Source organism: Alnus glutinosa, chromosome 7 (genome assembly GCF_958979055.1).
Source record: "Alnus glutinosa chromosome 7, dhAlnGlut1.1, whole genome shotgun sequence".
NCBI classification, from domain to species: domain Eukaryota; kingdom Viridiplantae; phylum Streptophyta; class Magnoliopsida; order Fagales; family Betulaceae; genus Alnus; species Alnus glutinosa.
The window spans coordinates 5,284,281-5,308,340 of NC_084892.1; the positions used below are offsets into that span (position 1 = coordinate 5,284,281).

General features: G+C 38.2%; 4 protein-coding genes and 2 non-coding genes across 10 annotated transcripts; 4 read left to right on the plus strand and 2 right to left on the minus strand.

Annotated features, from left to right (window-relative positions):
• Nucleotides 1–3,278: 3,278 nt before the first annotated feature.
• On the plus strand, nucleotides 3,279–5,607 carry LOC133873877 (pentatricopeptide repeat-containing protein At2g17525, mitochondrial-like). The gene has a single exon (XM_062311666.1). It carries the CDS (start codon nucleotides 3,424–3,426, stop codon nucleotides 5,425–5,427), a length of 2,004 nt encoding a protein of 667 aa, XP_062167650.1. The 5' UTR covers nucleotides 3,279–3,423; the 3' UTR covers nucleotides 5,428–5,607.
• A 70-nt stretch (nucleotides 5,608–5,677) lies between these two features.
• On the minus strand, nucleotides 5,678–18,614 carry LOC133873879 (mitochondrial acidic protein mam33-like). Of its 4 annotated transcripts, none has more exons than XR_009901181.1 (4): nucleotides 18,245–18,614; nucleotides 17,194–17,525; nucleotides 15,545–15,782; nucleotides 5,678–5,872 (listed from the first exon to the last, which is right to left on the minus strand). XR_009901181.1 is itself a non-coding variant. In XM_062311668.1 (3 exons), exons 1-3 carry the CDS (start codon nucleotides 18,356–18,358, stop codon nucleotides 15,617–15,619), a joined length of 612 nt encoding a protein of 203 aa, XP_062167652.1. In that variant the 5' UTR covers nucleotides 18,359–18,613; the 3' UTR covers nucleotides 15,283–15,616. The 4 variants fall into 4 exon arrangements, 1 of the variants encoding a protein (XP_062167652.1); XR_009901180.1 differs by lacking the exon at nucleotides 5,678–5,872 and adding an exon at nucleotides 14,277–14,584; XR_009901179.1 differs by lacking the exon at nucleotides 5,678–5,872 and adding an exon at nucleotides 14,277–14,590 and having other exon boundaries at nucleotides 18,245–18,613.
• Nucleotides 6,240–9,384, minus strand: LOC133873878 (mitochondrial acidic protein mam33-like). The gene is made up of 3 exons (XM_062311667.1): nucleotides 9,023–9,384; nucleotides 7,973–8,304; nucleotides 6,240–6,568 (listed from the first exon to the last, which is right to left on the minus strand). The coding sequence occupies exons 1-3, from the start codon at nucleotides 9,134–9,136 to the stop codon at nucleotides 6,403–6,405; spliced, it is 612 nt and encodes a 203-aa protein (XP_062167651.1). The 5' UTR covers nucleotides 9,137–9,384; the 3' UTR covers nucleotides 6,240–6,402.
• On the plus strand, nucleotides 9,349–9,544 carry LOC133874441 (U2 spliceosomal RNA). The gene has a single exon (XR_009901300.1). It is a non-coding gene; the product is annotated as a U2 spliceosomal RNA (small nuclear RNA).
• Nucleotides 10,680–14,645, plus strand: LOC133873876 (pentatricopeptide repeat-containing protein At2g17525, mitochondrial-like). Of its 2 annotated transcripts, none has more exons than XM_062311665.1 (2): nucleotides 10,680–10,855; nucleotides 12,107–14,645. In XM_062311665.1, the coding sequence occupies exon 2, from the start codon at nucleotides 12,223–12,225 to the stop codon at nucleotides 14,239–14,241; it is 2,019 nt and encodes a 672-aa protein (XP_062167649.1). In that variant the 5' UTR covers nucleotides 10,680–10,855; nucleotides 12,107–12,222; the 3' UTR covers nucleotides 14,242–14,645. The 2 variants fall into 2 exon arrangements, with proteins under 2 accessions (XP_062167649.1, XP_062167648.1); XM_062311664.1 differs by having other exon boundaries at nucleotides 12,146–14,645.
• Nucleotides 18,576–18,771, plus strand: LOC133874438 (U2 spliceosomal RNA). Its single transcript, XR_009901298.1, has one exon. It is a non-coding gene; the product is annotated as a U2 spliceosomal RNA (small nuclear RNA).
• The last annotated feature ends 5,289 nt before the right edge of the window (nucleotides 18,772–24,060 follow it).

Genomic DNA, 24,060 nt, shown 5'->3' on the forward strand with positions numbered 1-24,060 from the left:
TAACCCTTGTGGCCGGGGCGTCACATTCTTAACAAGAGGATTTTTCTTAATTTTCTTAATGAAAGTCATTGCCAATGTAATATTTAAAGCTAAAAGCAAAATCTGTTGACATAAATCAAGAAAAATTGACTGGTTTTGCCCTGTGCCAAACATTCCTTGGTGGCTTAAATTTAGAAATTACATCTTATTTCTAAATAATTCTCCCATCAGAGATCAAAGTACACAACAAGAAGAAATTTGACCCGTAATTAGCAGAAGTATATAAAAAGATAACATGCAATCTGTACATAGATTGCCATGTCAAGAAATTGCACAATATTTCTCAGGATCAAATTTTACAAACCAAATGTCGATATGTTACGCCACAGTGGAGGCATCCTGCTTTGGAAATTTATGACTCCCAAGTATGCTTTAAGTAAAGTTCTTGTTATCTTTCTGATGTAGCATTTTGAAGTTTGCTTGAAATTGTGTTAAAGAGCTTAAAAAGTGCTTTTAGTACATACAAAGTTGTACCAGGCAAAAATTCGTCCATTTAATAGAAAACTTAAAAAGCACTTCTTTGAATTTTTTTCTCTAAAAAGCCTAAAACTGCGTTTTAGGAAAAGCTTAAAAATGAGGTTTTTCTTTTTCCTTTTTTTTTTTTTTTTTTTTTCAAAAACTCTTTCCAACGCAATCCCAAACTAGCTCTTAATTTTGAAGTATAAAACTGCATCCAGTCAGGAGAGTCAAGGTAGGATAGGAAGGTCCACCTCATCGAAGGAAAAGAAACTGACCTGACCATACTAAGGAATGCCTCCACATTGCCTCTCAAGAACTTCAACATCTGCTATGGATGGTACATCACCCCTACAAGAGAAGGCAAGTCACTATAAATTTAAAAGCTTTTTGACCTGATATGCAGATGAACTAATAAATCATACATCTTTTCCGAAACAACTGGAAGAAAAAGTTCTGATGGATTAATGAAAGATGATAACAGATTTACTGATCTTCTTCAAGGGAAAGATTACTATTATTCTGAGGATTAAGATGCTACACTTTTTAAAGATGATAAATATATCCTTCCTTCTCAGGATGCCAATTTCCAAAAGACACATTATGGAAAAACGTTAGGCTTATGTTATACTCCAAAAACTGCATACGGTACATAATGGATGCATTTCTCTTAATAGATTGTTTTGCAAGAGCACAAAGTATCTAAATGATTTCTAAGGCCCAAGTCAAGAGGGCTTTTAATGGAAGAGGAAAAGACGGTTAAAGCATCATATTTGGCCAGCAGGCAGCAGCTGCCTATGCCTTTCCTTGGTAGTGCTTCACATTCAATTGCTGTAATAGAATTGAAAGCAATCCAGAAATTGTTCCAAGTAATAAACCCCTATGCAGAACCCTAAGATACCAACAAAACCAAGGAAGAGAACCAAGTAGCTCAAGATTTTTCGTAAATGCTCGCATCTGCCAAATGGAGCTTTATACCAATAAATTTTTCCAGTCAAAACCTAAGGAGCAATGGAATAAATCTTCTTTCTTGCTTAATAGGGTGAAAGTTGCAGCATTGTCCTGCACCTGCAATTTTCGTGCTGGAATTGGTTCTGGACAGAAACAGGTATGATGCGCATATCTCACTTTATAAAAGCAGAAAATGCCTTCTCCCCAAATGACTAAGAAGATTGCCCAAAAAATAGTGAAAAACATGAGTAAGAATGGCTTGCTAACTGTAGGCTTGTTATACTGCATCCAAGAATTTATCAATATTTACTTCCATAGAAACCAATAGAGCAAGCAGCTATTGTTTCGTGCTTTGTCAAAATGCAAGCTAACATGTTTCTAAAGTGAAAAACGAAGTATAGCATTCCTTTTTCTATTGATACAATACGAAATTACACCTACTCCAAAGCCACCCTATCTACCACCAAGAAATGTGTGTGTACTCTAAGAAAAGCATATAATATAAAAATCTAGATGCATATGGTGAAAAGCATGAGTTTCTTTCCCAGTAAATTCCTCTAGTTGAAAACCTAGAAGCTACTGCATACGCTTGCTGCATGTGTATGTTTTCGGCCAAAGATAATTCGAAAAAGAAAGAGCTTCATTGCATCAAAAGGTTTAACCAAAGCACATATCTTAGGAAATCTCATAAATAGCAATTTGCAATCAACCGCCAAAAAGAGAAAAGGTTTCTCAAATTCTTAGGATTTGCCAAATATGATTACCTAGTTAAGCAAAGAACAAAGCTTGGCTTGCCAGGAGAAGACTTTCTAAAGTTGCTGTTTGGGAGAAAGACATCAAAAACTGGCCTCACTTCTCTAATATGCATATCATTAAATGGTCCAATGATGGACCTATCATCATTTGATTCTGCATCGACTACTTCACTGCTTTGTGAAGAGCCTTGAAGAGAAACAGATTGAGAATTACTCTTAGCACCCTTCATAGACCAAGAGATACCGTGCTGCCCGACAATGTAACCAAGGGATTTCAGGGCCTATAAACCTCAAATAGCTTCCAAGAGCCTCCACTAACTTTGGAGTATATATCTTTTAATGAAAGACTTGAATCATTGTCATCCAAGAGAAGCAGTGCCCCTATTTCCATCAAAAACGTATTAAAACAAGAAGTTACACTTCAAAAATGGCTCCATCTAAACATAGAATGAAAAAAGGACATAATACATAGAATGAATGACAGTTACTTAACTCATACTACCTTGAATACATTTACTTATAAATTTGCAAGTGGTGCTAAACTATAAGTAAGTCCCTGGACAAGATTGAAGTTTTAGCGACTATATTCAAAAATATTGTTTGAGGTCATTCCCCAACCCTTTTTTCTGTCCTTCAACTTTATGCAAGGCAATCACCAAGTCTCTCGCCAAGCCAAAGCATGAAATTCAAACTATTTTTCTCGTAAAATTTTCAATGAGAGTATTTTTTGTGAGAACCATAATGCCAGCTCAGCTTTACACTACAGAATGTTCAATTAGGTAGAAGTGTCCAAAAACCTAAGTGTCCCTCAAAGAATGATACAAGATAAATAAGAGGCAATACAAGATTTTCTCAGAAAATATCCAAGTTCGATTTATGCCGATTTCACACCTAACCTCGGCCAAACGTAGAAAAAATGGAATTTTGCTCAACAAATCGTCCCATTCTAACCGACAACATTTTGAGGTATTTTGCTAATTTTTATTTTTTAGAGGACTTCTTAAAAGTTTCTTTTGTACTATATATATATATATATATATATGAGTTGTATATTATCTTTATGGGTTGAATCTTTGTTTTGTTTTGGTTTCTTGGTTTTTCTTAAGGTTCTTGCTGCTATTGATTAACTCTCAAACCTTGAACAGTTCGTCAGACTGTCGCTTTGTCGTTCGCGGATAGATTCTCTTATGGGTCGCTCGTGGATCAACGTGCTAAAGTACCAATGATCAAGCCGACGGGCCTGAGGACTCTCATAACAAGGACCATCCATGACAACATATCTGGAGATGCTCTTCATATTTCTCGGCCTTTGGGAACACAGGTTGTAAAACAAAAGCATTCCTCGATGCCCAAAATCTCCAACTCTTCAACTCTTGCAGTCTTCTCCCCAGAAGCATATCAAAGGTTTCTTCTTCTCCGCCGAAAATCAAAACCCATTTCATCCTCCTCCTCCACATCATCATATCCTGTCCCAACCCAGGAGCAGATTGCCCATTTGATACTAAACCAGAAATCGGCCTCCCAAGCCCTCGAAACCTTCAGACGGGCTTCCAAACTCCCACACTTCAGCCACTCGCAGTCCACCTACCGTGCTTTAATCTGCAATCTATGTGCTTTCCGTTGCTTTGATACTGTAAAGGATCTGCTCGACGAAATGCCCAACTCAATCGGGTCAGCCCCAGATGACGACATTTTCGTAACGATCATCCGTGGTCTCGGGCGGGCACGTATGGTTAAGCAAGTGATCAAAGTGGTTGACTTGGTTTCTCAGTTTGAAAAGAAACCGTCTTTGAAGATTTTCAATTCAATACTAAATGTTCTTGTCATGGACGATATTGATTTGGCTAGATGGTTTTATAGGAAGAGAATGATGGGAAGTGGTGTTGAAGGCGATGATTACACTTTTGGGATCCTAATGAAAGGGCTTTGCTTGACTGATAGGATTGGTGATGGCTTTAAGCTATTGCAAGCGATGAAGTCAAGGGAAATTACACCAAATACCGTAATTTATAACACATTACTTCAAGCACTTTGCAGGAATGGGAAAACTGGGAGAGCAAGGAGCTTGATGAATGAAATGAAGGAGCCCAATGATGTGACTTTTAATGTCTTAATATCTGCTTACTCTAAAGAAGAGAATTTGGTTCAAGCTCTGGTTCTGTTGGAGAAGTGCTTCAGTTTGGGGTATGTGCCCGATGTTGTTTCAGTAACTAAGGTTCTGGAACTTCTCTGCAATGTTGGTCGTGTAACTGAGGCTGTTGAGATTTTGGAGAGATTGGAGAGTAAGGGAGGTGTGATTGACATTGTGGCTTATAATACTTTGATAAAGGGTTTTTGTAGATTAGGGAAAATGAAAGTGGGGTATTCCTTTCTGATGGAGATGGAGAGGAAGGGCTGCCTTCCAAATGTAGACACCTACAACATTTTGATCTCTGGATTTTGTGAGTATAGGATGTTGGATTTGGCTCTTTATCTGTATAAAGAGATGGAAACAGATGGGATTAACTGGAGTTTTGTAACATACGATACACTAATTAAAGCTTTGTGTTCAAGAGGCAGGATGGAAGATAGGTTTAAGATTTTGGAATTAATGGAGGAGAATAAGGTGGGATCTGGGATTCGTATTAGTCCTTATAACAGTGTGCTATATGGTCTGTATAAGAAAAATCAGTTGGATGAAGCACTCGCATTTCTGACCATGATGGGGAAGTTATTTCCTAGAGCTGTTGATAGGAGCTTGAGCATTTTAAATTTCGGTGCGAAGGGAGCTATTGAGGATGCAAAGAAGGTTTTTGATCAAATGCTTGGAGAAGGGGGAGCTCCAAGTGTTGTTGTTTATGATCGTTTAATCCATGGATTTTGCCAACAAGGATGTGTGCGTGAAGCGTTTGAACTGGTGAATGAGATGGTTCATCTTGATTATTTTCCAGTTGCACCAACATTCAATGTCCTGATCAGTGGGTTTTGCAAGCAGGGAAAAGTTAGCAGTGCTTTGAAGCTCATGGATGACATGGTTGGGAGGGGTTGCATTCTCGATATAACAAGTTATAATCCCTTGATCGACGCTCTTTGTAGGAAGGGAAATTTTGACAAGGCTTTGGAGCTCCTTTCACATATGGTACAAATGGGGATTGTCCCTGATTATTCATCGTGGAACTCTTTGCTTCTTTGTCTGTGCCAAGAAACTAGCAATAACATGTTCCGAGTAACTCACTTGTTGCAGTAGATTGCTGAGACGTGATTTAATTTATGGGTTTTGCTTGTATTCCAAAAGACTATATGTGTGTGTGTGTGTGTGTGTGTGTGTAGGGGTGTAAATGAGTTGGAGATGACGGAAATGGCTAACAAAAGTTTGAAATAATATTAAACTTGTATTATCTCTGAATGAATACATTACAGTGAGCTATACATCCCAATATATACAGGTTTGTAAGCTGAAAATAAAAGAAAAATACATATCAATTATAATGAATAAAATCAGTATCAATCATAATGAGAAAAATCAGTCTGTCTTTGTTGAGAACGAATCTGGATTATTGTGAGGAAGCCTGCCCTGCCTGTGCTTTCCTTTAGTTCCACGCTGTTTTAGTTGATGTCCAGCTGTGGCTTTACTTGTATGGAGTGTGATTGGCTGAATGAGCTGGAATGAATGTGGCGCTCCTCATCTTTTGCTTCATTGTTTGTAACAAGGATTGGTCATATTGATTGGATGCAACAAGTTTTTCATGTATGGGCCTTATTAATTTGCAGCCTTAACAACAATGATAAGCATTGATCTTATTGTATTTTTGTTATTGAGTGGTCAACAAACGCTTACATATAATTCACCATCATGCAAGTTTATCCAAAAATATGAATGGTTGTGACTTGTGGATTATATTTTAAATGTTAAGTTCTTAGTTTTTTACTATCTCCACACACTTATCACAGTTTATCCATATTTTTCATGGAGAAAAGTAACAAGTTTAGTTACTAAAAAGAACATCTTGCTAGCCACCCGAATAGAGCATACATCATGAATATTTTTAACAAAAAGAGTGAAAAAGTTTTGATTTTAACACCTCAAAAAATCAACATATACTATTCTCATTTATGCTATCAAGTCTAATGACATATAAATTTGACAAAATTATGTTTGGGGCGGGTATCAATGGGAAAGAATGAAGCACTGCATGTGTGATTTAAACCTTCCATAGTTTTTTCACTCGCCTTTTGCCACCAAGGATTCGAGTTTGTGTAACCAGTTCACGTATTGACCTTGCTCTTTTTTATGTAGGTGGAGCAAGAGGAAGTTGGTCAGGTTTTCTCCAATTCCCTTGGATACTAGATACTCCTTGAGTGCATCTTGTAGTTGAGGGTCCAAAGAGCTGAAAATAGATATAAATGAGAGAATAATAACATAGATGAATGCAATTTAAAGCACACGAAAAGGAGAAAAAAAAAAATTAACATGATGAAAATGATGTGAATGAAACAAGCATGTGCACTAAAAATGCTTGAAGACAAAACAGTTGAGATTATAATTACAAAAGATTTCCAGAATTACCTTGAAATCGAGAAACCTAAAAGAGATCTAATAGCAGTATTTCATTATTCATAGTCCAAACTTTGCTATCAAAGCTAAAGCTAAAGACTGGAGGAAATATGAGTTTTCAGATTGTCATTACTATTTTCTTTTGGTTGTTTTATATCTTACCAAGGTGCAACACTATACTGGAGAATTCATGGATCACAAACTCATCAGATGAGTACCCAGAAAGCAGGAAAACATACAGTAGAAATAGCACTGTCCTTATCAGTGACAAAATTAAGACATAATTAAATTCATTAAGATTATAGTATATCGAGACCCAACAAATAATATATTAAAAACCCAAAAGCATGTAATGTCTCTCCCTCAAAAACTCCAGCATTCTCTTCTTTCTTACACGCAACAATATTTAAAAACGAAGTAAGATATCTACATCCAAGAGAAGGGTAAAAGAAGACAAAAGCAAAGATGAAAACAAAATAAATTATGAGTTACTGACCCTTTAGGCATAAAAAAGAAAACTCATCTGCCCAGTTGATCCAACACTAAATGGAATATCCTAATCCATGAAACAATGGATAAGGAAAATGCAGAAAATTAAGATTCAGTTAGTATCTAGACACATGCACATTGATCAACCTCCTTCAAGAAAAGCAAGACTGAGAGCAAATCCAGTAGAACGAGACATTTATGATTTCCATTAAAAGGGGAAAAAAATTACAAGTTTCTCCCAAAGCAGAGGGATCATAAGCCATATTTCACCTTGAGGCTTCCTCTTGGAAGTTGGAACAGACATGGAACTCTATCCAAAAGAGTCTAATCAACACTATCAATCAAACTAAAAACAAACTTCCATGACCAACCATACAGCTGCTATTTTTAATTACTCTCCCGCTGGGAGAATACTTTTCAAATGGTGAAGGCCTTAAGTAAAAACAAACCATCACTATGTTGCTTAGCATTCCACTTGAGAGAACCCAACTCAAAGCACAATATGCAGTGCAACTATTGTAACGATGCTCTCTACAAATAAGCAATAGGACACATCAAACCACATATATCTGGTTGTTGCCGTTTATGTTATTTACTTAGACCAAAGACCATATCTGACATGAACATGTGGATATGAAGGAATTAACATAACAGTAATACTATTGACAAGCAAGCAACCTTTTTTCCCCAAAAGAATATTTAAAGGTTGATAATAAATATACACACACATACGAGGACAAAACTTCACCTAAACAACGGGCCTCTGTAGGCTGAAGAATCCACACGAGCTGATGATTGGATATAGCAGGCATTATGGATGTCAAACTCAGACCCAGCATTACCTCTGTCAGAAACTCCACAATCAAACTGCAAGATTGAGCTCAGGCCAGGCTTTTTCAAACATACTTTCATCAAAACCTCCCTTGGAAACACACTATCTCTTCCATATGTAACTGGACCCAGAACAGCCGAAACAACAACCTCTTCCCCCAACTCACATTTTCTCCGCAAAACCACATCTTGAGATTTTGATGAGTCCCATTCTACCAAAAAATCCCCCAGAGAACCACTTTGAATATTCTGTGCCCATGTCAACACACATACAAGTCAAGAACAAGGACACAGTCCTCTTAATTTTACAAGGCTAGGCACACAAGTAACATAGCTTTGCAAAAATGCTTAAATTGCCAAAGGAGAAAAGAGTTGCAATCAAAATTTAGCTCTCTGTTTCTACCAGGCTCAGCCTTTTATGTAGGGAACACACTTCCTAGAGAGTGCAATACGAAAACAGGACGTTGCCGCCTTCCCATAATAGTAGGGATAAATGTTTGTCAACTTTAGCATGACTTAGAGAATCAATTTTTCATAAGATAAGCTCATAACTCTGTCAAACTGTGCTCATATATAAGTGCCACAGCACTAATTACACTCCAAATTAATAACCTAAACCCATTATCGAATTTCCACATTCTACTTTTTTGATTTTGGGGCATAACCATTTGAATCCAGTATAAGGGCCCCCCAAAATTTTGAAAAAAATGTGTATAAAAAACAACTATCTCATCAATTGCAAGCAATGGGCAATACGAAAGCCCAATTCAAGTTCATCTTTTTATAAAAATGTTAAAAAAAAAAGGGTTAGATTTTCATTGCTTTCTTTTCCCATATGTTGTCTCCAGCGAATTTCAGTAAATGGTTAGTGATGGTTGGGCAATCGGTAGCGTGAGTCGCTCAATTCGATTACATTCCAATTGAAGCAGAAAAAGAATAGGAAAGGCATGGAGGGTAGAGAGAGAACCTGAAAGCGATTAGAGCAGAGCTCGTGTGTGATCTCCGACTGCAAGACTTTGAGCACGTCCGAATCTTGAAGAGCTTTGCGACACTTGCGCAACACAGGACTCACTCGCGGCATTCTTTCGCCACGTTGGCTACGCCTGCATGAGTCGTCCAATCCCCCAGTTTATGAAAGCAAGCGATCTTTGGCAAAGGCTTTCTAGGCCTTGGGAATGCCTCGAAACAAAATGGTTTGATGCCCGGAAGGTTTTTTAGTCCCACACCGAAAGAAGATGAGTAGCTGGAAGGGAACCCTGGCTATAAAAGAAAAACGGAGACGTTGAGCAAAGCATACCTTTCTCGGCCTTTTGGCTAAGATCAAGTGTAGTATCTGTTCTTATCAGTTTAATATCTGATATGTGGCCCATCGGGTCACACGATATTAAATTAATTTCTTGAGGGGGAAGGCCCGCCACAGTAGCTTGCTGCTGGGGTCTTCAAGCGTCGCCCATGCGTTGCACTACTGCACGGGCCTGGCGCACCCCACCCAAACTTAGTTCTAAATTTTTTACTTGGTTCATTGGGCTACTGAGCATTGAATTGACTTGGAGTCAAAAGCGTTATTTTTCGACAAATAGAAGAGAAAGGATTACTCCCAAGCACTACATCAAAACATGGGAACAGCGGGAGGCAACTGAGGGCTTGACTAAACGGGGCGTTTTGGGCAAGCTGAGTTTTCAAATTGGACGAAACTCATATTTGTAAAGACTATCTGCTATACGTTTGCTTCCAAACCATTTCTAGTGCAATTTGGCAAATTGATCTAGTCAAAATATTTAGAGAGTTTGACCTTGAAAAGTTTTTAAAATTGATAGATAAAATAACAAAATATATTATTTGGCTAAAATTTAAATAAAATTTAGAGAGTTTGATATAGATGGTCTTACAATAGTATTGGTTGCTGCAACACAGGATCAGGATTTGGACACTTGCGCAATACAGGACTCACTTGTGGCATTCTTTTGCTACCTTTACCAAGGCTACGCTTGCACGAGTTTAAGCAAGTGTCCAAATCAGAAGATTCGGATCTATCAGTTTTAGGTGCCCTAATTTAATCCCAATGTCTTAAAAGCAAGTTTTTTTTTTTTTTTTTAATCCCATAAACTTTCATTATTTGTAATTATTCCTTATAACTTTAAAAGCTTTCAATTTAGTGTATTTTTCTTTCAATTTTTTTTTTTTTTTTTAAATTTTACCATCGGTTAGGATTTAGTAGAAATCTTAACAAAAGAGTATCAACATTCCCATAATACCTATTTTTTTTAGAATTAAAAAATAAAAAATTTACAAGAATTTAGGCTCTTTTATTATAATTTGATAGTATTTACAAAAACATTTGCACCCTGAATTTTGGTAAATTTTTATATTTTGTTTTTTAAAAGTAAAGATATTTTTAAAATTTTGACTGAATTTAACGAAAAATGTTAATAGAAAAAATTGAAAGGTTAAGATATTAAATTAAGATTTTTTTTGAAAATTATAAGGATAATTATAGAAGGGGCGAAAATTTAGAGAGTTAAGTGAATTTTACTTATTTTTTGTTAGTGGAAAGCAAACCCGACCCGCGCCATTTGGGTAGCGTAGCTCCATCGACAATGTAGGAACACCCTTTAAATTTTTTAGGGCTCGCTAAGAAACCTTCTTCCCTCTCACAGTCTCACCGAGTGGGAGCTAAAAAGTAGTAGTTGTATTAGCAATGGCGAGCGAGCAAGGCTTCAGTGGCTGGACGGACCTGCTCCACTCCTCCACGAAGCTTCTCGAACAATCCGGTCCTTCCTCTCAGTTCCCTCCTCTTCAGGTTCCACCCTACTCTCTTTCACAGTTTTTCTGTTTGGTTCCCGATAAAATGTAGGAAAATTTAAAGAATAAAACGTGATTTCTTCATGTTTTGGATTTTGGCTTGAGGTTTTGCTTGCTGAGAAAAATGAAGGAACAAGGAAGTTATTGTTAGCCGAAGATTCGTGAAATACTAATGTTTAAGTACTCTTGTTGTCCGTTTGTTCAGTCTAGACCGCCTTTTGCTTTCCGAGAAAATGGAGAAAAATAGAGAGAAAGAGTGTTGGAATTTCAATGTTTGAGAGGAATGACGGGAAAGTAAAGATATTAAAACCTAGACAAAGTTTATAATAACCTCGAGATTTGAGAATACCATTTTAGACTTAATTTTTTTATTTTGTCGCTCCTTTTTTCCATCAGAGAAAATGTAGGAAAATAAAACAAACTAATAAAAAGGATTTAGAAAATCTGTGCTCATCTGAGCCTAATGCAACTAGTTAGGTTCATCTCTCACATCCGATTCTGCTCAGTTTGTTTGCTAATAAAATGCATGAGGGGTAACGAAGTTGAAGTTTGAATTAATTGTTATTATAATTGTTCGCGACCTTTGAATAATAATACTAAAAAAGAGTCAGTGGAGCCGAATTTAAGTCTTTGTCTAGACCGGTTGAGTTGATTACTTTTCAGAAATAAATCATTATTGTGGCCAAGATCCTTTTCAAGAATTTGCCAGCAACGGGTCAGCATGGTACAAGAAATCCTCTGTTGCTTCCTATGATACGGGGCAAAACTCAATAAAACATGATTAAACTTTGAGTGTTTTGTTTAGTTCTATGCCCCCCACACAGGAAGGAAATATTTTCGTGCAAACCAGGGCAGATACTTGTATAGCAGTCAACTAGATCAAGAAAATTTTAATTTATCTAAACAAAGCTTAAGGGTCCCTTTTCTGCATACGGAACTTATTGCTACTGAAGAAAAAGAGAGTGGTAGATATTTATAAAAGAAATTGGGGATTATTGTCATAAAAAATCGTCGGTTGGTATTCCTAGAAAAAATAACTAGTAGATGAAAGAAACTGGGCATTTGGTGTGCATATACATCTTTTTTTAAAAAATTTTCTTGTTTCTGAGTTAAAATTTTTTAGAGGACTTCTTAAAAGTTTCTTTTGTACTATATATATATATATATATATATATATATATATATGAGTTGTATATTATCTTTGTGGGTTGAATCTTTGTTTTGTTTTGGTTTCTTGGTTTTTCTTAAGGTTCTTGCTGCTATTGATTAACTCTCAAACCTTGAACAGTTCGTCAGACTGTCGCTTTGTCGTTCGCGGATAGATTCTCTTATGGGTCGCTCGTGGATCAACGTGCTAAAGTACCAATGATCAAGCCGACGGGCCTGAGGACTCTCATAACAAGGACCATCCATGACAACATATCTGGAGATGCTCTTCATATTTCTCGGCCTTTGGGAACACAGGTTGTAAAACAAAAGCATTCCTCGATGCCCAAAATCTCCAACTCTTCAACTCTTGCAGTCTTCTCCCCAGAAGCATATCAAAGGTTTCTTCTTCTCCGCCGAAAATCAAAACCCATTTCATCCTCCTCCTCCACATCATCATATCCTGTCCCAACCCAGGAGCAGATTGCCCATTTGATACTAAACCAGAAATCGGCCTCCCAAGCCCTCGAAACCTTCAGATGGGCTTCCAAACTCCCCCACTTCAGCCACTCGCAGTCCACCTACCGTGCTTTAATCCGCAATCTATGTGCTTTCCGTTGCTTTGATACTGTAAAGGATCTGCTCGACGAAATGCCCAACTCAATCGGGTCACCCCCAGATGACGACATTTTCGTAACGATCATCCGTGGTCTCGGGCGGGCACGTATGGTTAAGCAAGTGATCAAAGTGGTTGACTTGGTTTCTCAGTTTGAAAAGAAACCGTCTTTGAAGATTTTCAATTCAATACTAAATGTTCTTGTCATGGACGATATTGATTTGGCTAGATGGTTTTATAGGAAGAGAATGATGGGAAGTGGTGTTGAAGGCGATGATTACACTTTTGGGATCTTAATGAAAGGGCTTTGCTTGACTGATAGGATTGGTGATGGCTTTAAGCTATTGCAAGCGATGAAGTCAAGGGGAATTACACCAAATACCGTAATTTATAACACATTACTTCATGCACTTTGCAGGAATGGGAAAACTGGGAGAGCAAGGAGCTTGATGAATGAAATGAAGGAGCCCAATGATGTGACTTTTAATGTCTTAATATCTGCTTACTCTAAAGAAGAGAATTTGGTTCAAGCTCTGGTTCTGTTGGAGAAGTGCTTCAGTTTGGGGTATGTGCCCGATGTTATTTCAGTAACTAAGGTTCTGGAACTTCTCTGCAATGTTGGTCGTGTAACTGAGGCTGTTGAGATTTTGGAGAGATTGGAGAGTAAGGGAGGTGTGATTGACATTGTGGCTTATAATACTTTGATAAAGGGTTTTTGTAGATTAGGGAAAATGAAAGTGGGGTATTCCTTTCTGATGGAGATGGAGAGGAAGGGCTGCCTTCCAAATGTAGACACCTACAACATTTTGATCTCTGGATTTTGTGAGTATAGGATGTTGGATTTGGCTCTTGATCTGTTTAAAGAGATGAAAACAGATGGGATTAACTGGAGTTTTGTTACATACGATACACTAATTAAAGCTTTGTGTTCAGGAGGTAGGATGGAAGATGGGTTTAAGATTTTGGAATTAATGGAGGAGAATAAGGTAGGATCTGGGATTCGTATTAGTCCTTATAACAGTGTGCTATATGGTCTGTATAAGAAAAATCAGTTGGATGAAGCACTCGCATTTCTGACCATGATGGGGAAGTTATTTCCTAGAGCTGTTGATAGGAGCTTGAGCATTTTAAATTTCTGTGCGGAGGGAGCTATTGAGGATGCAAAGAAGGTTTTTGATCAGATGCTTGGAGAAGGGGGAGCTCCAAGTGTTGTTGTTTATGATCATTTAATCCATGGATTTTGCCAACAAGGATGTGTGCGTGAAGCGTTTGAACTGGTGAATGAGATGGTTCATCTTGATTATTTTCCAGTTGCACCAACATTCAATGCCCTGATCAGTGGGTTTTGCAGGCAGGGAAAAGTTAGCAGTGCTTTGAAGCTCATGAATGACATGGTTGGGAGGGGTTGCATTCTCGATATAACAAGTTATAATCCCTTGATCGACGCTCTTTGTAGGAAGGGAAATTTTGACAAGGCTTTGGAGCTCCTTTCACATATGGTACAAATGGGGATCGTCCCTAATTATTCATCGTGGAACTCTTTGCTTCTTTGTCTGTGCCAAGAAACCAGTAATAACATGTTCCGAGTAACTCACTTGTTGCAGCAGATTGCTGAGACGTGAATTAATTTATGGGTTTTGCTTATATTCCAAAAGACTGAAATAATATTAGACTTGTATTATCTCTGAATGAATACATTACAGTGAGCTATACATCCCAATATATACAGGTTTGTAAGCTGAAAATAAAAGAAAAATACATATCAATTTTAATGAATAAAATCAGTATCAATCATAATGAGAAAAATCAGTCTGTCTTTGTTGAGAATGAATTTGGATTATTGTGAGGAAGCCTGCCCTGCCTATGCTTTCCTTTAGTTCCACGCTGCATTAGTTGATGTCTAGCTGTGGCTTTACTTGTATAGAGTGTGATTGGCTGAATGAGCTGGAATGTGGCGCTCCTCATCTTTTGCTTCATTGTTTGTAATAAGGATTGGTCATATTGATTGGATGCAACAAGTTTTTCATGTATGGGCCTTATTAATTTGCAACCTTAACAACAATGATAAGCATTGATCTTATTGTATTTTTGTTATTGAGTGGTCAACAAACGCTTACATATAATTCACCATCATGCAAGTTTATCCAAAAATATGAATGGTTGTGGCTTGTGGATTATATTTTAAATGTTAAGTTCTTAGTTTTTTACTATCTCCACACACTTATTACAGTTTATCCATATTTTTCATAGAGAAAAGTAACAAGTTTAGTTACTAAAAAGAACATCTTGCTAGCCACCCGAATAGAGCATACATCATGAATATTTTTAACAAAAAGAGTGTGAAAAAGTTTTGATTTTAACACCTCAAAAAATCAACATATACTATTCTCATTTATGCTATCATAAATTTGACAAAATTATGTTTGGAAATCACCCAATAAATGGAAGAAAAAAAAAAACAAAAAATATATAGAAATTCCAAACAGTTTTCTATTTTATTCTTAAGTGAAAACTGTTTTGATAAAAACTATCCGAACGCCTTTTTGGTATTGTTTTCTGTTTTCAAACACTTTTTTAATAATAAAAAAAAAACAACAGAAAACTATTTTTTTTTCTTGTTTCTGTTCTCAAAAACAATTTTCAAAAACAAAAACAGTTGCAAATGGACGAAACTATATGGACTGATTATGCATTTCCCTCTAAAATATACACGTATCTTCACTTACAACAGTATTGATTGGTGCAAACTATATGCTCTAAGCTTCATTATTCTAAAATTATTCCAACTGCTCATCCCGTGGTTACCAACATGACGACGACGACCCAGACTCTTCCACAAACAAATAACACTAGTGTCCCATCATTTGTTAAAAGTTAGGATCAAACTGAATAAAAATTGAAAAAACAACAAATTCTCATACGTACACCAAGATGGGGCGGGTATCAATGGGAAAGAATGAAGCCCTGCATGTGTGATTTAAACCTTCCATAGTTTTTTCACTCGCCCTTTGCCACCAAGGATTCGAGTTTGTGTAACCAGTTCACGTATTGACCTTGCTCTTTCTTATGTAGGTGGAGCAAGAGGAAGTTGGTGAGGTTTTCTCCAATTCCCTTGGATACTAGATACTCCTTGAGTGCATCTTGTAGTTGAGGGTCCAAAGAGCTGAAAATAGATATAAATGAGAGAATAATAACATAGATGAATACAATTTAAAGCACACGAAAAGGAGAAAAAAAAAAATTTAACATGATGAAAATGATGTGAATGAAACAAGCATGTGCACTAAAAATGTTTGAAGACAAAACAGTTGAGATTATAATTACAAAAGATTTCCAGAATTACCTTGAAATCGAGAAACCTCACATCTACAAATAACCTAAAAGAGATCTAATAGCAGTATTTCATTATTCATAGTCCAAACTTTGCTATCAAAGCTAAAGCTAAAGCTAAAGACTGGAGGAAATATGAGTTTTCAGATTGTCATTACTATTTTCTTTTGGTTGTTTTATAACACTATTCTGGAGAATTCATGGATCACAAACTCATCAGATGAGTACCCAGAAAGCAGGAAAACATACAGTAGAAATAGCACTGTCCTTATCAGTGACAAAATTAAGACATAATTAAGTTCATTAAGATTAGTATATCGAGACCCAACAAATAATATATTAAAAACCCAAAAGCATATAATGTCTCTCCCTCAAAGACTCCAGCATTCTCTCCTTTCTTATACGCAACAATATTTAAAAAAGAAGTAAGATATCTACATCCAAGAGACGGGTAAAAGAAGACAAAAGCAAAGATGAAAACAAAATAAATTATGAGTTACTGACCCTTTAGGCATAAAAAAGAAAACTCATCTGCCCAGTTGATCCAACACAAAATGGAATATCCTAATCCATGAAACAATGGATAAGGAAAATGCAGAAAATTAAGATTCAGTTAGTATCTAGACACATGCACATTGATCAACCTCCTTCTAGAAAAGTAAGACTGAGAGCAAATCCAGTAGAACGGAGACATTTATGATTTCCATTAAAAGGGGAAAAAAATTACAAGTTTCTCCCAAAGCAGAGGGATCATAAGCCATATTTCACCTTGAGGCTTCCTCTTGGAAGTTGGAACAGACATGGAACTCTATCCAAAAGAGTCTAATCAACACTATCAATCAAACTAAAAACAAACTTCCGTGACCAACCATACAGCTGGTATTTTAAATTGCTCTCCCGCTGGGAGAATACTTTTCAAATGGTGAAGGCCTTAAGTAAAAACAAACCATCACTATGTCGCTTAGCATTCCACTTGAGAGAACCCAAATCAAAGCACAATATGCAGTGCAACTATTGTAACGATGCTCTCTACAAATAAGCAATAGGACACATCAAACCACATATATCTGGTTGTTGCTGTTTATGTTATTTACTTAGACCAAAGACCATATCTGACATGAACATGTGGATATGAAGGAATTCACATAACAGTAGTACTATTGACAAGCAAGCAACCTCTTTTCCCCCAAAGAATATTTAAAGGTTGATAACAAATATACACACATATGAGGACAAAACTTCACCTAAACAACGGGCCTCTGTAGGCTGAAGAATCCACACGAGCTGATGATTGGATATAGCAGGCATTATGGATGTCAAACTCAGACCCAGTATTACCTCTGTCAGAAACTCCACAATCAAACTGCAAGATTGGGCTCAGGCCAGGCTTTTTCAAACATACTTTCATCAAAACCTCCCTTGGAAACACACCATCTCTTCCATATGTAACTGGACCCAGAACAGCCGAAACAACAACCTCTTCCCCCAACTCACATTTTCTCCGCAAAACCACATCTTGAGATTTTGATGAGTCCCATTCCACCAAAAAATCCCCCAGGGAACCACTTTGATTATTCTGTGCCCATGTCAACACACATACAAGTCAAGAACAAGAAGGACGCAATCCTCTTAATTTTACAAGGCTAGGCACACAAGTAACATAACTTTGCAAAAATGCTTAAATTGCCAAAGGAAAAAAGAGTTGCAATCAAAATTTAGCTCTCTGTTTCTACCAGGCTCAGTCTTTATGTAGGGAACACACTTCCTAGAGAGTGCAATACGAAAACAGGACGGTGACGCCTTCCCATAATAGTAGGGATAAATGTTTGTCAACTTTAGCATGACTTAGAGAATCAATTTTTCATAAGATAAGCTCTTAACTCTGTCAAACTGTGCTCATATATAAGTGCCATAGCACTAATTACACTCCAAATTAATAACCTAAACCCATTATCGAATTTCCACATTCTACTTTTTTGATTTTGGGGCATAACAATTTGAATCCAGTATAAGGGCCCCCCAAAATTTTGAAAAAAATGTGTATAAAAAACAACTATCTCATCAAATGCAAGCAATGGGCAATACAAAAGCCCAATTCAAGTTCATCTTTTGATAAAAGTGTTCAAAAAAATGGGTTAGATTTTCATTGCTTTCTTTTCCCATATGTTGTCTCCAGCGAATTTGAGTAAATGGTAAGTGATGGTTGGGCAATCGGTAGCGTGAGTCGCTCAATTCGATTACATTCCAATTGAAGCAGAAAATAAATAGGAAAGGCATGGAGGGTAGAGAGAGAACCTGAAAGCGATTAGAGGAGAGCTCGTGTGTGATCTCCGACTGCAAGACTTTGAGCACGTCCGAATCTTGAAGAGCTTTGCGACACTTGCGCAACACAGGACTGACTCGCGGCATTCTTTCGCCACGTTGGCTACGCCTGCACCAGTTTGAGCGTCCAATCCCCCAGTTAATGAAAGCAAGCGATCCTTGGCAAAGGCTTTCTAGGCCTTGGGAATGCCTCGAGACAAAATGGTTTGATGCCCGGAAGGTTTTTTAGTCCCACACCGAAAGAAGAAGAGCAGCTGGAAGGGAACCCTGGCTACAAAAGAAAAACGGAGACGTTGAGCAAAGCATACCTTTCTCGGCCTTTTGGCTAAGATCAAGTGTAGTATCTGTTCTTATCAGTTTAATATCTGATATGTGGCCCATCGGGTCACACGATATTAAATTAATTTCTTGAGGGGGAAGGCCCGCCACAGTAGCTTGCTGCTGGGGTCTTCAAGCGTCGCCCATGCGTTGCACTATTGCACGGGCCCGGCGCACCCCACCCAAACTTAGTTCTAAACTTTTTCTTAGTTTCATTGGGCTACTGAGCATTGAATAAATTTCTCAACCAGAAGGAAGAAATTTCTTTACTTGTGGGTAGGGCAGAGCAAAACCCATTCCGCCCCGCAGAAATTGCCCCAACCCTCCCTGCAGAGGGGCCATTTTTGGCCCCCCCGCGCGGTGCGGGGGGACCCTTGAATTTTCTCGGGTCCCCGCCCCGCATGTCTTGAAAAAAAAAAAATAAATAAATAAAAAAAAAAAAGGGGAAAAGAAAGACGAACCTTCGGTCTTTCTTTTCCCCTTTTCTTTCTTTCTTCTCACTTTTCACTTCTCACTTCTCTTCGCTTCTGTGTCTTCAACTCTTCACCTTCGGTCTTTAGTGAACGGCGCCCAGCTACAGAGCTGCCCACGCCACGACGCCCACGCGGCCACGCCCAGCTGCCCACGCCGCACCCCATGACGCCCACATCCAGCTACCCACGCTCACCGGCCACCACCCACAAAGTCGCGAACTGCTGGATCTCTCAGTCTCGACCTTGACCCAACCCCGACCTCCGGCGATAGAGAGAGATCTGGCTGGATCTCTCTTTCTCTCATCCCCGCGGGGATCCCTGCATACCCGCGGATCCCCGCCCCGTTCATCCCCACCCCGAGCCCACCCGCCCCGCACGGTTGCTGGGAATTTTTCGCGGGGCGCGGGTTCCCCGCACGCCTGCGGGGCGGGGGGAAAAAAAGCCAATCCCCGCCCCCCCCCCCGCCCCATGCTCACCCCTACTTGTGGGTAGTACTTCTCGCATGGAATCGGAAGCCAAAATTTTTCTTCTTCTAATACTTGCACTTGGGACCAAATTAATCTCGACTAATGAAAGAAAAATAGGAAACTCCAAGCATACATCAAAACCGTTTATTTTTGGCTCTAATTGATGTGGTTCTTCAAACTATTTGATAGGCACTATAGCTATATATGAAATAAACATATCAGCCAAAATCGCTATCAGGCCTTAATACATCATTACACAAATTCGTGACAGACAACCAAAGTCATTAAGACAGGTGAGTTCTCTTGTGTGCAGTGTTGAGCCCTAGTCGTGGCGTCACTACTAAAGTCATGATAGAGTCGGGGTGTCACGACTGTATGACGACTTGAGTCTCATCCCATATATAGCCCTTCAAAGAAAGAAATGGAAATGTTTAAACAGTTCCTTAAATCTTTTCATGAAGATAACATTGATACTAAAGAAGATGGAGAAGAAAACTCTGGAGCATCCTCTTCACCAACTGTTGACTCTTTATTCGGACATGATCTACTTTGTGCTCAGGATTCTATTTTGGGTATCGACGATATTTCTGAGCTCAACTATTGACTTACGCTTCAGACAGCATTATTGGCTCCACCAAAAAGTTGCTTGTCTTATGCGAAATTATTAGTTGCACCATCATATGGCCAACAAGATTGCTAATCACTACAGTAGACAACACTATTGACTACTACAATCCCCCCATATGCTGCTCTACAGTATTTTTTCCTATTATAATTTACCTTTTTACCCTTTGTAATTGGCCTATATATTAGGACCAAGCCTTTGGGGTAAGGCAGAAGCTTTTAGACGGAGAAAAACCTTCCTGATCTAGCTCTCCTGCTTTCTTGCTCTCACTATCTGCCTGTTCTTGTTATCTTGCTATCGTATTTGTAATATTTCATGTTAATCCGTAAGTATTTCAATATTTTGAAATAAATTTGCAGTTATTAAAATTGTTGTTTCATACATTGTATACGCTCCGTTTTCGCGCTTACTCTTTTAAAAAAATTCTGCATTGCATTCTCGTAAGGCAGATTATTACTTGATTACCCTTTCTCCTGCATCATATTTACTGTTATTGTTATTCTCTACACACACTCGCCTTCACCTTCTCCCTCACTCAGCTTCCGCCCCCTTTATGGTATCAGAACCGTAAGTGTTACGATATGTTCATATTGTTGTTCTTTTCTTTCATTTGCTTTAGTTTGTGTTTTCAACGCATTTCTCTTTTCTGTTAGGATCATAACCACCTCTCATGTAACTCCCTCTTTAGGAATACCTCTACGTCCCATTCAAGCCTGGGTTGGGGCGTCTCTCTCTCTCTCTCTTTGTGCGCGCTTCCCAATTAGTCAAAGCCAAAATCTCATAATCATTCAACACAAGAGGAAGGTCATGATCCAATTCATGATCACTCTTCGCAACTCAATATGATATGACATATCTCTAATCTCTAGCTCAATGTTACAAAAGAACTAGAGATAAATTAGGCAGAACCATATAGTTGAAGGCAAACGAAGTTTGGTATCTTATTAAGGAATCCAATCTTCAACCATACAGTTGAAGGCAAAGAAAGTTCGGTATCTTATCAAGGAATCCAATCTTCAAGAGAGAAGCATAGATAGAGATGGCCTTGTCAAAATTCTCATTCTTGGTCTAGCTTTTCATTTTGATATGGAAAGTTTTGACAACCACGATAGGCACCAAGGAGTCCGATATTTTTGGTTTCTCCTTTGTGGATGGAGACCACCTAAAATTGATTGAACTTTTGACAGTTTTTTAGTGTGTGTGTGTGTTTTTTATTTTTTGTTTTTGGGTATGTTTGTTGTTTGTGTATTTTGTGAGTATGAAATATTGGGTATGATTATTAATGTGTATTTGGAGGTGTTTTTTTTTTTTTTTAACAAATAGCATATGCTATTATATATTACTGAAAACCCAGGGCAAGGACAAAAACAAGAGGTTTAAGACCCCCAACACCCTAAGCCAAATAAATCTGACTTGAACAACCTAAACAATGCATAATCATTACAGGGACAACAATGAGTCACTTTTTACATTTAAGTGCAATCAACAAATAAAAAATGACAAATTTAGCACTTAAGCCAACAAATAGTCCAGTAACTCTTAAGCATCATAGAGGTAGACTGTGAACAGACAAGAAAAACAACATAAAACATAAGCCAAAACCGAGACTGACGACGGCGCGTGTAGTTCACACGCCGCCACCGTAGACCTCGTTTGCAACAAAAATCCGTCGGAAGACCTCGAATCCATCGAAAAACCCCAAACCGTGCCCTGAAAGACAAGTCGTGATCCACACGCGCCGATCCAGGGAGTGACCTCCCTGGCTCGTGTAGGCCACGCGTCGAGCGTGAAGAATCGACACAGCCGTGGCTGGAGGTTGCTGGATCGAAAGAAGCCGACGACCACCGTGGAGATGCGTTGGAGATGCGCTTGTCTTGGAAAAACCAACCGAAGTGAGCAGATTTGACTCCAAAGAAATAAACTCAAACAAAGAAAAACTAAGTCAGAAACTTCGCCAAAAAACACACCAGAAAGTCACTCCTCAACTCAAATCCCGTGAAGTCTTCTACCGGGGAACATCAACCACTACCGAATCTAACCTGAGGGAACAAAAACTCCAAAACCCTAATGGATAGAGGACACAAAATCTCCACTGGCTCTAGCTACAGAGGAGCAAAAAACCTCCCATTGTCTAGAAGGACGAGGGGGGAAACACCACTAGGGGAGGGAGGCGTGGAACCTCCCCCCCTTAACACCCAACAAAGCTGCATTTGCTCTCTAGGGCCGGTTTAAATTAACACAAATAAAAATAAATAAATATTTTGAGGTGTTTGTTATTTATAAAGGTTGAAAATTATTGGACTTCTAATTTTAACAAGTGTGTGTAAAAGTGTGCAATAAAATATCACAGTGCGGAAAATAAAGAGACATATTTTGTTGACAAAGTGGAAACTCAATTAAGAGAAAAACCACTCCGAGGCAGCCAAACCTAGGATATCCACTATTCAGAAGACAAAGCTACTTACAAAGCAGTAGTACTCACATACCCTTATGCAGTGGTCGTACCTTGAACTCTGACGTGTAACCCAACATGAATGTCTCCCAACCAAGTCACCTACTTGAAGGGGTTTTCAATGGAATCATTTACCTTATGGCCAATTCCTAAGATAGATTTCGGTTCAGCACAGCAACAGCTTCAGAGAGGACGCTTCAGCACAATAACTCTAAAATATAGTTCTCTAAATTCTACGGAATTCAATACCGAATTCTTATAATTCTCAAGCCTAGGGGCCTTTATTTATAGGCTACATAATACCTAAATTACGTCTGATTAGGTTTTCCTAGGCGCCGTCCGGACGGTAGACATAAAACGTCCGGCGGACAACTGTGCGATTGGCTTTCCAAATTTCGCTGAAATTCTTTATTGAATTGAGCCGTGTTCGGAAGATGTTGCCCTAGCGTCCAAACGATCGCACTTTAACTGTACGCAATTTTCATATCAAGGCTTGGCGCGTCCAGACTATAACAGCTGTCGTCCAGACAGTTGATCTGATGCACGCAATTTCCATAAATGAAGCTTGAGCTTCCGGACCACGAAGACTGTAGTCCAGACGATTTAACTTTGAATGCACGACTTGCCTTATGAATGAGCGTGTCCGAACAGAAATACACATCGACCGGATGGTTGCAGCTGTCTTCCCATATCTGTGTTTTTGGAAAGAAATCTCATGGCTGATCGAACACTGAACGACGTTTAGACGTGCTGCTGAGACATCCGGACGGATGCAAGCTGGAACAGTTCAAAGCTTCTCAATACAGATGAAGGTCTGGAAGGAAAGTTCTCGTTGTTCGGACGGATGATGCTTGGACAGTTGAGCGTCCGGATGGAATATCATGTCGTTCGGACGGATGCAAGGGATCCGAATTCTCTGATTATGAATCTGTGTAGAATATTCTAGAAAACATATAATTTTAAATGACACATGTTGCAACATGATTGTGTTCTCGTGACACTAACCGTTTTTGTCAAAATTTTAAATATAAGTTGGGTGCAAAAACTTGTTTTGAGCTTCTAGCCAATTTGTATACCTTAGAAAGCTAATTGCAAATGGATGAAATTATATAGACTGATTCTGCATTTTTTTTTTTTTTTTAATAAAATTCCTAAAATATACACGTATCTTCCCTTACCTCAGTCCTCAGTATTGGTTGCTGCAAAACTATACGCTCTAAGCTTCATTATTCTAAAATTATTCCAACTGCTCACCCGTGGTAACCAACATGATGACCCAAACTCTCAATTCAATTTATTTTTCTTCCAATTAATTAATTTTTTTTTTAATTTTACTGTTGGTTAGAATTTAGTAGAAAATGCTAACGGTTTTGTGTCAAAATTCTCAGAATTCTCATTTTTTTAGTATTAAAAAAGAAAAAAATTACAAACATTTAGGCTTTGGTTATAATTTA